Below are 14,541 nucleotides of genomic sequence, written 5' to 3'. Positions count from 1 at the left end.
GTTAGACGGTACAGGCAGTGGTATGGACCTATTTACACACCACAGGTTTTTCAACATTTGGCAGAATGTTAGACGGTACAGGCAGTGGTATGGACCCATTTACACACCACAGGTTTTTCAACATTTGGCAGAATGTTAGACGGTACAGGCAGTGGTATGGACCCATTTACACACCACAGGTTTTTCAACATTTGGCAGAATGTTAGACGGTACAGGCTGTGGTATGGACCTATTTACACACCACAGGTTTTTCAACATTTGGCAGAATGTTAGGCGATACAGGCAGTGGTATAGGCCTATTTACACACCACAGGCTTTTCAACATTTGGCAGAATGTTAGACGGTACAGGCAGTGGTATGGACCTATTTACACACCACAGGTTTTCTTACCTTAGAGCCGTGAAGTCTGACTGTAGGTTCTGAATCGTCCAGACATTTGTAGATGAGATCCTTTAACAGAGGTAGGCTGTTTCTGTAACAAGACCAACAAGACACCCACTTACACAAATCTTGACTGCAAAAATGCGATTTAGGTACGGAATAAATTAATGTACTTATTACCATACACGAAAATGTACAGTTACAAACCTAGTTTGTGTTTCTTAATTTTCCTTTGTTCACATAAAGCCAACATGGTTATGGGGCTGCCTCACCAGAACACCATGCCAAAGACACCAAACAAGGGACCTTATTAATACCCAATCATACTTATACTTACACAGGGTTGATCACTGTAAACAATAAATATGCATGGATTCAGGTATGTTTACACGCAACCATAAATTTAGTTAGGTAAATTTGTAAATTTACAAATCATACAAGATAGCAGAAAATTTATACATGGTACATTAATGACAAACTTCTGACAAACAAAACTGTAAACTTTCCATTTTGATGGGGACACCTGGACTACAGCCTACACAGATGTGTCACAAATAATCACCTGCACTTTCACTTACCTGATAACGGGAAAGTAACCTTTACACAGGTTTGCCAGTACCTGTAATGACTCAAGTCTCACAGGTAATGGTTCCACAAACACGGAGTTGTCTCCCTCTGATAGACTTCTATCTGGCTGAGGGAGAATATTCTTGATACACAGTTTGATGACCCATGATGTCTCCTTGGTGTGTGCCTGAAGGCTCTGCTCAGAGAAAACAGGTGTTATGGTTCCCGACGTACCTCTTGGCGTGTTACCACCGGAGTGAGACACTGCCCCATTCTGCTTTTGGTTTTGAATGGACAATGATCCAACACCGTTCTCTATTCCGCTACCCTCCCCACTCTGGAACCCCGAGTCCCCGTCTCTTTGACTGTCAGCAGAGGTGGATGAGTGGGCGTCGCCTGGCTCGGGGGTGGAGTAAGGCCTTCCTGTGACAGGGGGTTTGGCAGGGATGATGATGTGACACACCTCCAGTAATGGAGGCTGGAGGGCAGCCATGGAGCCCAGGCAGGTAAGACAGGCCACGCGGATATTAGGATCTGCGGACAGACAGAAATCAATTACACATACCTAATTTCCGAACAATATCCAGTACAAAATATTATTTATTATGTCTTCGAGCTGGAAACTCATTTTTCTTGCTCTGATTATTCTTCTCACAATTTAATGCTCATGATTTTTCCACGAGACTGCAATTCACAGCTGTTATTCACTCTACTATAGTGTTTATACTTCTATACAGAACTTTTACCCCCTGTTGACCTACTTACCTGCCATATTGTACATATACTGACATCTTCTAAAAGAACCACCAATCTGATTGCATGTGAAATCCTACTGGCGCTATAAAGTTTGAAACATTTATTCAAATCGGCTGAAATTGAATTCTGAAATTTTCCGCTGACCAATTACATCAGGTGGTGACCTATTTTTCAGTTCTGAAGTAAAATGAAGCCAGTTAAATGTAGTTTGGTTTGCTGAAGGCAAATCTGGTTTCTATGTTTGCAAAGTATTTACATATAGCCAAAAAAACTAATTTTAGAGGTGTAAATTGATGTAATCTCTGAGAATCAGGAAAATTGACAAGTTATTCATGAACAAAAGTCATGGTCATTTAGGGTAGGTGATTTTACGGTGATGTGAACACGTACACAGGTACGTGTACAAAACCTTACCTCTGTGATGGATAAAATGGCGGATCTGCTTGATGACTCGACTGAGCAATCCCGGGTTCAAGCGATGATACGAGACATTAGCTACCAGAGTAGCGATACACTGAAACACAGGCACAACAGTAACCTACAGCTATCACACGTGAGCATTTAGAGGGCATGTCAACACAGCGCACAGCGCAATAACCCAGGAGCCTCTCACCAATGCGGTCACAGTGAGTTGAAGTCCAGCTCAAGCTGGCTTCCTCTGGCCATACGTGGGAAGGTCTGTCAGCAACCTGCAGTTGGTCATGGGTTTTCTCCAGGCTCTACCTGGTCTCTTCCCACCATAATGCTGGCCACCATCATATAGGCGAAATATTCTTGAGTACAGTGTAAAACACCAATCAAATAAATAAGTAAATTAAAAAATAAATATATACATGGGCAATCAGAGATCCATGTACATCAGATATGACATTTCCCGACAAACACCCACAGCTCACATGCTCAAAGATGAGCATGAAAAGTTGGCCTAATTGACCTCAAATTTTGCCAAAAAAAGCATATTTAGAGGCAGATACATTATTACAAAATATTCTTTTGGGTGCTGAAACTTGTTGTAGCAGGCAGGTCTTGATGTCAGCAAATTATTACTGCTGCCTCACTGGTACTCTAGGCTGAAGACACCAGTCACAACTCTCCCTTATGCACATTACACAGACTCTGATTTACCCCGTATTTTTGTGCCAGCAGATTCTCCAACTCAGCGTGGGAAGGTCTGTCAGCAAACCTGTGGATGGTCGTGGGTTTGCCCCGGTTCTGCCCCGTTTCCTCACACCATAATGCTGGCTGCCGTTGCAATACTCTTGAGTACGGTGTAAAACACCAATCAAATAAATAAATAAATCTCCAACTGAGCACCCACCAAACTCAAGTCATAGCCCAGCTCTGATTAAACTTGTTTTTCCCTCTGAGAAAGCCCTCCATTTATTTAAGGGTTGACTGTGATATCTTTTAGGTTTATTAGGGGTATAAAGGAATAAAAAACTGTGCAAATTGTATGAATATGAAAAAAGAAAATGAATCTCAAAACCGCCAAGCGCAGTAATTACTGGCAATTTATTTATTTACTACAAAAAAACTGAATTTCAAGAAAAATTCATTTTGAAAGGGCAATCTTGAATGCATTTTAATAATTTTCTCTCGAAATTTAGCTGCACACGAAACGAATACGTAATTATGAGTGAGCTAAGATGGCTCCTACCTTGATGAGTTGTGTAATGGTCAGGGGGAAGTTCTCGGCCACCAGGGACAGTAACAGAGAGCGATGAAGCTCCTTTACCATGGAGCCTAACACCACAGAGTAAGGGGTGAAAGCCGATGAGAGCTGGACACTGTAACAAACACGGAAAGTCAGAAAATACGACACATTTACTTTTGTTTTTAATGACATGATTCTTGATAATGGTCACAGAGAAGGCATGAGTTGTCAGTCCAATAATTCTTGTGTATTACGTGAAATTGATCAGTGGAATTACAGGTTATACAAATGTACAGTTTCACGTAGCTCAAGAAACATATCACAAAGCTTCCTGCGAACTGTTCTTTCTGTACATCATTCAAAGATCTAGACTTGTGAAATGTCCTATTAGATAGAATTTTGTCTGCTAGACAACTCTTCCTGTTAAAAATGTATTTAGTACATGATCTGACAGCCTTGAAAACAAGGAAAGTCATAAAAAACATTAAGATTGTGTAAAAAAAACAGGGCAGATTTTCAGCCTTGCTATTTATTCCATTTTTGAATTTCAGCTCCCCCCCCCCAAAAAAAAATGAAATTGGAGTAGCCAAAAACTACTACGTCTCCTCACCTGTCCTCTGCTGCTGCCAGGTAAGGTTTAGTCCCGTCAAATAGCGCTGTGAGCGCAGAGAGGGCGCCCATTCGGCACTGAAACATACACAGGGGATAGGAGACAAAAAGTTCAGGTGAACCTTGAATATGCTTTCACAAATGTAGTTATAGGTTATTACATGAATACAGGAGTTCTATTTTTGTGTGGTGCCGAAGTGTTAACGAGCTTGCCAATTTACAAGTTCCCCCATGAAAAATAAAACCAGTCCACATCAGCAGGTATTTATTCAATAACCTATGTATTATATATTATATTAACCCACATGTACCTTACACAATTCAACTAAGGAGCCTAATTTTGTAAACTTAATTCTCCCAAAATGAACATTCAATATGAAAAGGAAAGGCTGCAAAAATTCCTAAATATTTCAATGATTGACAAAAAGGTAGGATGTGTCAATGGATGATGTTATGGTACATCAAGTTTTACAACGTTTATCAACCATGAGACAACATGAACCGCTTACTGCTTTAATATACACCCTATTACCCTTAGTCCAGTGAGATTAAGAACCTATCTCTGATGCATTACACAACGTATAACACTGTAATTTTACATGTACGTCCCACTGATGTGCACACACACACAAATCTTTTGAAGGAATACATGAATTACCATGGCTTTGCGCAACTTACGCCATACTACGGTCATATCATTAATTTGTAAACGTGAGAAACTTTCCCTTGATATCCATATCCACGATCTACCTGCTTACCTTCGGGGAGGGATCCTTTAAAGCCGATGTGATGAGGGTTTGACTTGGGCCGGATCCTCCCGTATTTGGTGAATCAGGTAAAAATGACGACCAGTAACTGAAGAGAAGCTTCTTCTCTGTAACCTGACAGACATAATTGCACGTCAAAGACTATTGCTGTTTGATTGGTTGGTGTTATTTTCAATCAGATTGTGGACATATATGTACATATACCAGTACTGTAATTCTTCAACTTTTTCACATGTTTGCAAGGTGTTTATTCAAGCATATTCTGAAGGCATCATCCTGTGCTGACTGATAAAATTGTACTTTTTGTGAAGCCCTGAAACTGGCCAATCCAACCAATGTGGTTTTGATCAATCAATTTAAAAACGTACAAAAATTGCACCGAACGTTGATCTTTCCTATGCAAAGAGGTTGAGGAATTAGGGTAGCTGGATCATGATCTCATCACTCAACACTGGACATTGTGCATACAAGTAGTCTAAGAGAAATTTGAGACATGCAAAATAGAAGGGTCGGTCTTTTTTTTTTTTTTTTTTTTCTCTCCTCACAATCTACATATACATGTACCTGTGACCTTTCTCTGATGTGTAGTTGAGTTTTGTTTGATGAACAACAGCCTAATGATTAATTGTGTGCTCAGTCTAATTATGTTTACATTTAGTTATTTATTTGATTTGATTGATGTTTTGCGCCGTACTCAAGAATATTTCAATTATATGATGGCGGCCAACATTATGGTGGGAGGAAACAGGGCAGAAGCCTGGAGGAAATCCATGACTATCTGCAGTTTGCTGGGAGACCTTCCCACGTACGGCCGAAGAGGAAGCCAGCAAGAGCTGGACTTGAACTCATAGTGACCGCGCTGGTGATATGCTCCTGGTCACTGAGCCACACTGGCATACTAACCACCTCGGCCATGGAGGCCCCTAATTAAGTTTACAGGCGTTCTGTAAAAATGAGCACAGAAGTTTTGTTAGGCAAAGTTCTTGAAACCAAGCGAGCTTCTAACCTTTATTATGCTTACCTTGATAACAACATGTAGACATCCAAACGTCCATTGCCGTAGACGAGTGTGTAAAGACCTGGTTTTTGACACCTGACCGCCTTCCGTGTCTGAGAACTCTGACTCTGACGTGCTGAGGAACGGCCAGGTGAGATTCAACGGTGGAGTCACTCCCTCCCCATCAGGGCACGCCCCTTCACTCTGACTGGCTGATGGCTTTCCATGTGACCCTCCCCCAGATACATCCTCATCTTTTGTTTTCCCTTTTTTGTTTGGGCGTTTTTTTCGTGGTTTCTTTCCTTCACCTTTCCCTGTGGTGTCCTCTTTTGAGTTTGACCCCTCTTTCCCCTTGGGCTCTGCCACTTTGCTGGGCGCAGGATCATTCTGTGGTAGTGAGGTTGGGTACAGACTAGCGGGGATAGACACTGGCTGACTTAGTATACCATGCAACATGAATGCCTGAAAATGACAAAGTTACTGTGCTTACTTATATAGGAATATAATAATATCTTCATTTATTCTACACTGTCCAAGTCCACATAAAATAGTCCACATCAGCCCTTATTCATTCAAAAACCTATAATTATTGAAAGTACATGTAACTGGGTTAATTTGTAATGGAAGTTGTCTTCTTCGAAACCTTCACACCCACAACATTACATAGGAAACATGTACTTCAGTGCCATAAGACAAAATAAAAAGAATATATAATACAACATTAAAAAACACCATCATGTATGCTTTGAGAGGTAAAGGGTAAATACATACAAAAAAAAAAAAAAGAAAAAGTTACAGTGCTGTCCCTCCAACTGTCCTAGCTCGTAGGTGAAACAGGGTAGAGGGAGACAGGACTATTACAAACAGGGTTATGAATCTGACCACTGATTGTACCACGCATACAGATGAGGTAATTCTTTGTCTGAAATACTTTTGACTTTTCTCATGTGTGATTGGGTTTTGAAGGAGAATGCATATGAGTGAATACGTGAGCAGCATAAGAATTATTTCTCACAGTAATTTGACAGAATTCTTTGCCAAACTGCCAAGATACACACACATGTATCACATTGTTTCGCAGGAAGATACACTGTATACTACATAATCCATATTTCATGTAAACTTGGGTATGTTAAATTACACTTGCAAAGGCACAGAAGGCCTTAAAAGGATGCTTTTGATGCTAAACAATTAAGTTTTTGCAATACGAAATAATTCAAACTTCACAATGTCCCCCCCCCCCACCACCCGAAAAATGCTAAATTTGTGTGAAATACAGTTATCTACATGTTAAGTACGAAATTAAACCCCAAGCACTCATTCATTTATTTAATTATTTATTTATTTGATTGGTGTTTTATGCCATACTCAAGAATATTTCACTTATATGATGGCAGCCAGCATTATGGTGGGAGGAAACCAGGCAGAGCCAGGGAGAAACCCACAACCACCCGCAGGTTGCTGGAGGACCTTCACCAGAGAGGAAGTCAGCATGAGCTGGACTTGAACTCATAGCGACCGCATTGATGAGAGGCTCCTGGTTCATTACGCTGTGCTAGCGCACTAACCAACTGAACCACGGAGGCCCCAGCACTCACTAAGTAATCCACACTGCGACTTTATGCAAACATCGAAAAACAAAAACTACTGAATATATACATTAAATTAATGATTGACTGATTTTTTTTTTATTTATGTAAGTATATTTTACAGAAGAAGAGTAACCAGTAGATCCTTCAAAATCAGATGACTCCTTACCCTAAGGGCAGCTAGCAGAGGCCCCAAGTGAGGGGTGGGCATAGACTTGGTGACCAGAAGGATGTTCTGTATGCCCCGGATAGCTGATATCACAGTCTGTAACACAAACAAGTCATAGCTCTGAGGGACACTGCAAAATGACCATGATTATCTAACTCTGTTGTTCCAGCCACCCATCTTACAAAGCCGTGGCATTACTGTGCCTGGCCCATTTGACATACATATAGTGACAAATCTCTTAACTATACACTGTCACAAAAACTCCACCAGGTGGGTGTTGTACCTGCGTCGTAAAATGGGTTCCAATTCGCAGAGATGAAAACACAGGAAAATCATTCTTCTTAATGACAAACAAACATAATTAATTTATATGAATGGTGCTTTATGCCATACTCAAGAATATTTCGCTTCTACGACGATGGCCAGCATTATGATGAGAGGAAAATGTGCAGAACTCAGGGAAAGCCCCGATCATCCACAGGTTGCTGTCACACCTTCCCATAGGTTACGCAAAAGGGTTACGATATTCGTTTTGTGAACGTAAGAAATTCCGTTAACATAGTTCTGAATAGACAGCAAAATTACATCTTTCAACGAACGCCGTCGGGCCTTGCGTGTTATTTCGGCCAGGAGTTGGGCGCACACTTTACATGTTAACAAAGTTATTTCGCCCTCGTCTTTCACTTCAATTGAGAAATCGTCTCTAAACCACCACTTTTTTAAAGTTTTTACAGAGATGGTACATTTCAACGACATGCTACCACTTGCAAAGCACTTTCTGCGCGTTATCGATAATAAACTTTATTCTCATAACCCCGCAATTCCATGCTGTCTTTACATGCACATGGTCTGCTCATCTGATGATACAGTTGAGATTGCACATGGGCCGGCCAGGGTGAATTATTGCCCTTGAATTTTTACATTAACTCCCTTGTTTAGAACTCTTCTGGCAGTGGGATTTGGGTGAAGCCCCCTCTGCGGCCGGAGTAGTCCGTTGACATGATTATGTTTTTAAGGTAATGGGTATTTTTTCGCGCGAACGAAAAAAAGTTCACACGATTTTAATCTTGCGTAACCTTTAAGAAGCTCCTGGTTCATCATATTCCTCTAACCACTAGGCCACAGAGGCACACAAAAACAATCATGACAATGCCATAATGTTGACACAGTCCCCCAATAGTTTCCCCACTGGAAAAAGATCCACACCATATTGAACTGAAACAAATATGTGTCAAATATCTCAATGTAACTTTACAGATACATGTATTTGATTTTTAAGACCTTTGTGCTTCTCTGAGAAACGTTCGCCTTGATGTACTACAGCACATTATTTGTATGAAAACATGTGTAGTTCCATGAAATTATATCTCCCAAATTTGATTACACAAAAATTACACGTGCAAGGGCGCTTACCTTACAGTAGGCCACTTCATTAGAACTAGGACTGGGAGGTGTATGTAAGACTTTAAGGAATATCCCAAAACATCTTTCCACATATTTCTCTTCCATGTACTGATAGCCTGGAGTTCTGAAATAAAGATGTGCGGCACAGAGGCATAAGATGTAAATAAACAACTGTCACAAAGTAATTATATGGTGTAAAAAGGTACACTTTTCAGTTTATTTATATTCTGTATTTAGTTGTTTTTTTCCATTAATTTTTACCACATCTGTTACAAGTTTTTTCTCATTTATATTTCAAACTGTCATGGTATTTTCCCTCAATGTTATCAAATTTTTTTATGACCAAAACTCAGCAACTTGTACGTAGATTTTTTCGACACATAGGGGCTGCCTGAGCTGTAACTGTATCAGGTGGGCATAAAAAAATGGGCCGTACTTATCAATATCAATATCTCTGAAACCCTCTTACGTAAACTTCTAAACATCTACACACTCAAAAGCCATTATGTCCTAAGTGTGCACACCAAATTTCATTTTCATCCTTTTAACATTTCTGTTCATGAGACCAAAATCAAAATAGAGTCAAAAGTGCATGCTCAGGACATTTCAAAATGATTGTTTTATTTGAAAAGGTGATCAACTGGTCCTCCGTCTTCTCGGCAGACGGCGCACAAACATTTCCTCCATAAACTGATTGAGTCCCGAATCTCCTTAAGAGTAATTATTTTTCCAGCAGTCCTTGATGCGTGCCTTTAGTTCATCCTCAGTGAGTTTTTCCAGGCTACTCTCATGACACCTGACAGGTGATGCAACGTGGGTCACCGGAACGTGTGTTTTTGAGGCTATGTTTTCATTTTAACCCTGGGTAGGGACTACTCAAGCTATGACCATGAAAATTGGTAAATATATTAACAAAATCCTGCCATTTCAATGTCTAAAGTTTGAAAGGGTTCGAACACAGGATAATGGAGCAATGCAGCATCAACGTACGGCTCATTTTTTTTATGCCCACCCAATACATACATGCAACAGTGATGTTATTTATTTGGGGTCTGTATAAAGTTGACAATATTTATGTAGGCTCTGTATAAAGGTGACAACTTTCATGTGGGCTCTGCATAAAGTTGACAACATTTATGGGGGCTCTGTATAAAGGTGGTATTATAAAACGTGGGCTCTGTATAAAGGTGGTACAATTCAAGGAGGCTCTGTATAAAGGGATATTTTTCTTGGGGGCTCTGTATAAAGGTGGCATTATTCATGTGGGCTCTGTATAAAGACGGTATTATTCATGGAGGCTCTGTATAAAGGTGACATCATTTATGAGGGTCCTGTATAAAGGTGGTATTCTTGGGGGCTCTGTATAAAGGTGGCATTATTCATGGGGGCTCGGTATAAAGATGGTATTATTCATGGAGGCTCTGTATAAAGGTGACATCATTTATAAGGGTCCTGTATAAAGGTGGTATTCTTGGGGAATCTGTATAAAGGTGGCGTTATTCATGGGAGCTCAGTATAAATGTGATATCATTTATGAGGGCTCTGTATGAAAGTGACATTATTTATGAGGACTCCATATAAAGGTGACAATATTTATGGGGGCTCTGTATAAAGGTGACATCATTTATGGGGGCTCTGTATAAAGGTGACGTTATTTATGGGGTATCTGTATAAAGGTGACAATACTTTCTAATATGGAGGCTAGCCTCTGTGTTTATTTATTTATTTATTTGATTGGTGTTTTATGCCGTATTCAAGAACATTTCACCCACGCAACGGCGGCCAGCATTATGGTGGGAGGAAACCAGACAGAGCCTGAGGGAAACTCACGACCATCCACAGGCTGCTGGCAGACCTTCTTACATAAGGCCGGAGAGGATGCCAGCATGAGCTGGATAGGAATGTACAAATTCCCTCTCTGAGACTTGTACTGAACCCATGTCTTGTGTGTCTTAACCATTCACCACTCGCCCAATACTCGCTCCGTGTGATGTACCGGATAATCTCACCTCATGCAGATGTTTTCTAGACACTGTAGCGTCCCCCGCAGCACATCTTCCTGTTCTGGGGTGGAGGACTGCTCCGCTAACTGGATCAGGGCCCCTGAATCTCCAAGCAATGATTCGTGTAACTGAAGTCAGAGAGAGAGACAGAGACATGTTACTGATTTCCCACCGACTCGGCTTGTCTTCTGTACATGTGTGTTAGGGGATTCCAGCAAGCGGGGGTGGGGGAGGGGGGTGGGGTGAGGGGGAGGGGGAGGGGTCGTTCATGGGTCATCTTCCACTATCCTATTCCTCCTGCTGGCTGGACAGGGACAGCACTATTAGTTGCTTTGTTGTTGTTGTTATGTATGTATGAATGTATGTAAGTTTACCTTTTCGAATTTCATGATGTTTTTATATCTTCTTTTATATATATTGATGTGTTTTTTTCATAGGACTCTGAAGTACAAGTTTCTTATATATTGTCTTCTTTGTGAAGGCCTTGGGACTTTCATTGTAAATTGACTGAGCTACCCACAATAAATAAAGATCTTAATTATCTATATGTCCTATTAAAGATTTCAGCTGGGGCTAAGCAGTCACTTTCTGTCTGACTGTATGTTGATTGGTTGCACAAATTTTGGTCAACCTATTTTTTAACATGTACCTCCATCTTCTAAAATGAGCATTCAATTGATCACAATGGGAATTCACTTTATCACAATAGGCATTCACTTTATCACAATAGGCATTCACTTTATCACAATAGGCATTCACTTCATCACAATGGGCAATCACTTTATCACAATAGGCAATCACCTATCACAATCGGCCTGACTCCAAAACAATGCAAAATCATATATATGGTCAATGTCACAGCTATTCCGCGCTTGCACTTGTTTACTTACAAAGGAACGAGGACCAAAGTGCCTGGAGCAAACCATGGGCCTCTGGCAAGCAGCTGACAAACTTTTCCAGGCATAGCACACAGGTTTTCACCAATTGAGCAAGCTCAATATGCATGCTACATTTGTGGGAGGCCAATGATAATAAATCAATTCACTAATATATAATTCAATTTATAATATATATAGTATACATGTATACTGTGAATTTTCAACCATTTCAACCTACAGAGCACTTTTTCCAGTGGAATTTATGCACACAATTACCATGAAAATTAGGCTAAGAATGATTTTATGTCACTGAAGATGCCAGCTTCTTAAAACTGCAAACTGTTTCTCCACACTTCGTAGTTCTCAGAATGTTTCAAAATATTGGTTGCAGGGATGGATGAAAAGGTTGAAGAAGGTATTGTGCACTAATATTGCCATCGATCTATCAATTTGTATAAATGAATTAACAAATCATCAATACAGTTAAATATTTATGATAGATATCAGTAATTTCACACAAACTGTTAATCTGGCCCCCTTCCGTGACTCAGACAGCTCACCCTTGTAATTCTGCCCACATTTTCATAGACGAGAGCAGCGAGGGCCTGAAGACAGTCTGGGATTGTCCATGGACGACATCTCTGCAGGGCGCTGAGCACAAAGTCCAGGGACAACAGCAGGCTCTGATCTGTTACCTTTAACTGTCAATAAATTACATGTATTTAGGTAAATTTTCAAAACAGCATTTATACATCTTAAAACTATGAAAAATAAAATTAAAAATACAATACAACTAAATTCAACATTGCATGTACAAAAATTTTTATCAAATATGTTTAAAATTACAGCTATTTATTGCTACACACAAATTCAACTGAACATTCAGGGGAGAGAATCTTTTCTACAAAAATCAGCTGGAACAGCTCCTACTACATGCAGCTACCAAAACATGCAGCTGGTAAAACAATAACTTTTGGCCATTTTGGTCAATTCTGATTTCACTAACATTTGGCTGAAAATTCTCATACCTGACCATTACACGTAAAAACAAGTTTTACCAAACATTATTTTATTTCACTTTTTTACTTGTTTTTTTTTTTTTTTAATTCTGTCTATGACATTGATAATCCACACAGATGGAAGGAAGCCACTGTACGGCAAGAACAGTGGAGGAAGATGAAACTCCAAATTCCCTGCCAAGTGCTGGGATTGAACCATTATCTTATGTGCTGAAATTCCACTGTTCAGACGTCCTAAAATTAGTTGGTCGGAGGATAGTGCAAGCTATTGCTATTAAACAACCATCTCACATTCAGGCTCAGAAAAGCTCAAAAGCTTTAAAAATTCAAGTAAGACAAAAACAGTGTATGTATACTCAATATTCATAGTCACAAAGTTTTACCTGTTGCCTGGCAACAATGTTGACCAGGAGATGGCAGATTTTGGTGACCAGAAGTTCTTGATGAAACGGAACCAAAGACCCTAGCTTCTCCAGCAATGCATTGCCGTCCTGAAAACCAGAATAACTGCACTTGAAGGGTATGACACAGAGTAAGACGAAAGTCTGATATTACATGTATACATATTTATTTATTTAATTTATTTATCTGATTTATGTTTTAGCAACACCAATTTTATTTTGTGTTTTACGGGTGAACCAGCTTTGAAAAATCCAAAAATAGAATAAAAATAGAACTTAAAATTCATCTTTTTTTTGGTCTGATTTTCCTGTATTAAAAGGTTTTCCAACTAACAAAATCACTGTAAGTAGGTTTATGTCTTTAACAGGAAAAGTTGCTGGCACACTGACAGTCCGCCCTAACCTACAAATTAGATGATTTTCAGCTTTGCTTTTATTTTTATACCCGACTAAAGCACTGAAAAAAAGATTCTCACATTCATAACACAAAAAGTGAAATTGGTGTCGCCTTAGAACCATTTTTGAGAATCATTCCCTCAAAAACAAGGAGACAGTTAAGTGGAAGAAACTATACCATAACCACATGCCTAACAAACAGATTTACTTCATTAAATTGGCTCTTATGATATGTCAGAATGATAAAAACAATACTCTTGCCATTTCTGTCACCGGATTGGATTCCCATGAAAACATTGTGTGTGGCGATTATTATTCTTGCTACGTTCTGTTCTTCACGACTTTGGCAAATGGTGAGGTCACTGACTACAGATTATGACGCGTGATTATGGGGCATCCAAATATTGCTCAACCTACTAGCAACCTACTAGCAACCTACTGAAAGACTACTTTGGCTAACCAGTGGTCTGGGAAAATATTTCACTTCCATTTACCAAATCCATCAGACGATCAAATACTATAAATATCAATGAAATAAAAAATAATATTGGATAATAATGGAAGTGTTGGATGGTAAAAACAGAAATCATGCAAGTAGATATGCACTGACATGCCAATCAAAATTTCAAGATCAAAAATGTATAAACCTCTCTCAATAACATACGCCAATTTCTACTTCAATTTTAAAACTGCATTTTCGTTCAAGGGGTTAGGCCAGTAGACTGAGTGATACAGTCAAACAGGTGACAAGATTCAACATGCCTTAGGCCCCTATTCATTCTCGGGCTGGGCGAACGCAACTTTTTGAAATACTTACATCAATGGAGACAAATTTAGACGAGTAATTCAATGAATTGAGCTCATCCAGTAGCAAGTTAAGATTCGTCTTGCTAGTGTCATCGTCTTTGTAGCATGTCTTCAAAAGTTTTGGGCATATTTCATGGAATGTAT

At 39.6% G+C, this 14,541-nt stretch overlaps 1 protein-coding gene across 1 annotated transcript in view; it reads right to left on the bottom strand.

The window, feature by feature from the left end:
* LOC135476288 (HEAT repeat-containing protein 6-like) overlaps window positions 1-11,019 on the bottom strand; it is a 29,399-nt gene extending 18,380 nt beyond the window's left edge. The window contains exons 1-10 of the mRNA XM_064756274.1: window positions 10,903-11,019; window positions 8,903-9,017; window positions 7,490-7,585; window positions 5,756-6,193; window positions 4,726-4,848; window positions 3,969-4,045; window positions 3,362-3,491; window positions 2,119-2,218; window positions 960-1,482; window positions 391-472 (exon numbers count right to left, since the gene is read on the bottom strand). Coding sequence (XP_064612344.1) covers window positions 391-472; window positions 960-1,482; window positions 2,119-2,218; window positions 3,362-3,491; window positions 3,969-4,045; window positions 4,726-4,848; window positions 5,756-6,193; window positions 7,490-7,585; window positions 8,903-9,017; window positions 10,903-10,907 — 1,689 coding nt within the window. The 5' untranslated portion in view covers window positions 10,908-11,019. The remainder of the gene's footprint in view (window positions 1-390; window positions 473-959; window positions 1,483-2,118; window positions 2,219-3,361; window positions 3,492-3,968; window positions 4,046-4,725; window positions 4,849-5,755; window positions 6,194-7,489; window positions 7,586-8,902; window positions 9,018-10,902) is intronic.
* Window positions 11,020-14,541: the final 3,522 nt, after the last annotated feature.

Source organism: Liolophura sinensis, chromosome 10, assembly GCF_032854445.1.
Source record: "Liolophura sinensis isolate JHLJ2023 chromosome 10, CUHK_Ljap_v2, whole genome shotgun sequence".
In the NCBI taxonomy this organism is placed as follows: Eukaryota; Metazoa; Mollusca; class Polyplacophora; order Chitonida; family Chitonidae; genus Liolophura; species Liolophura sinensis.
Note: the sequence above shows the minus strand (reverse complement) of the source record. Positions and strands in the feature narration are given on the sequence as shown.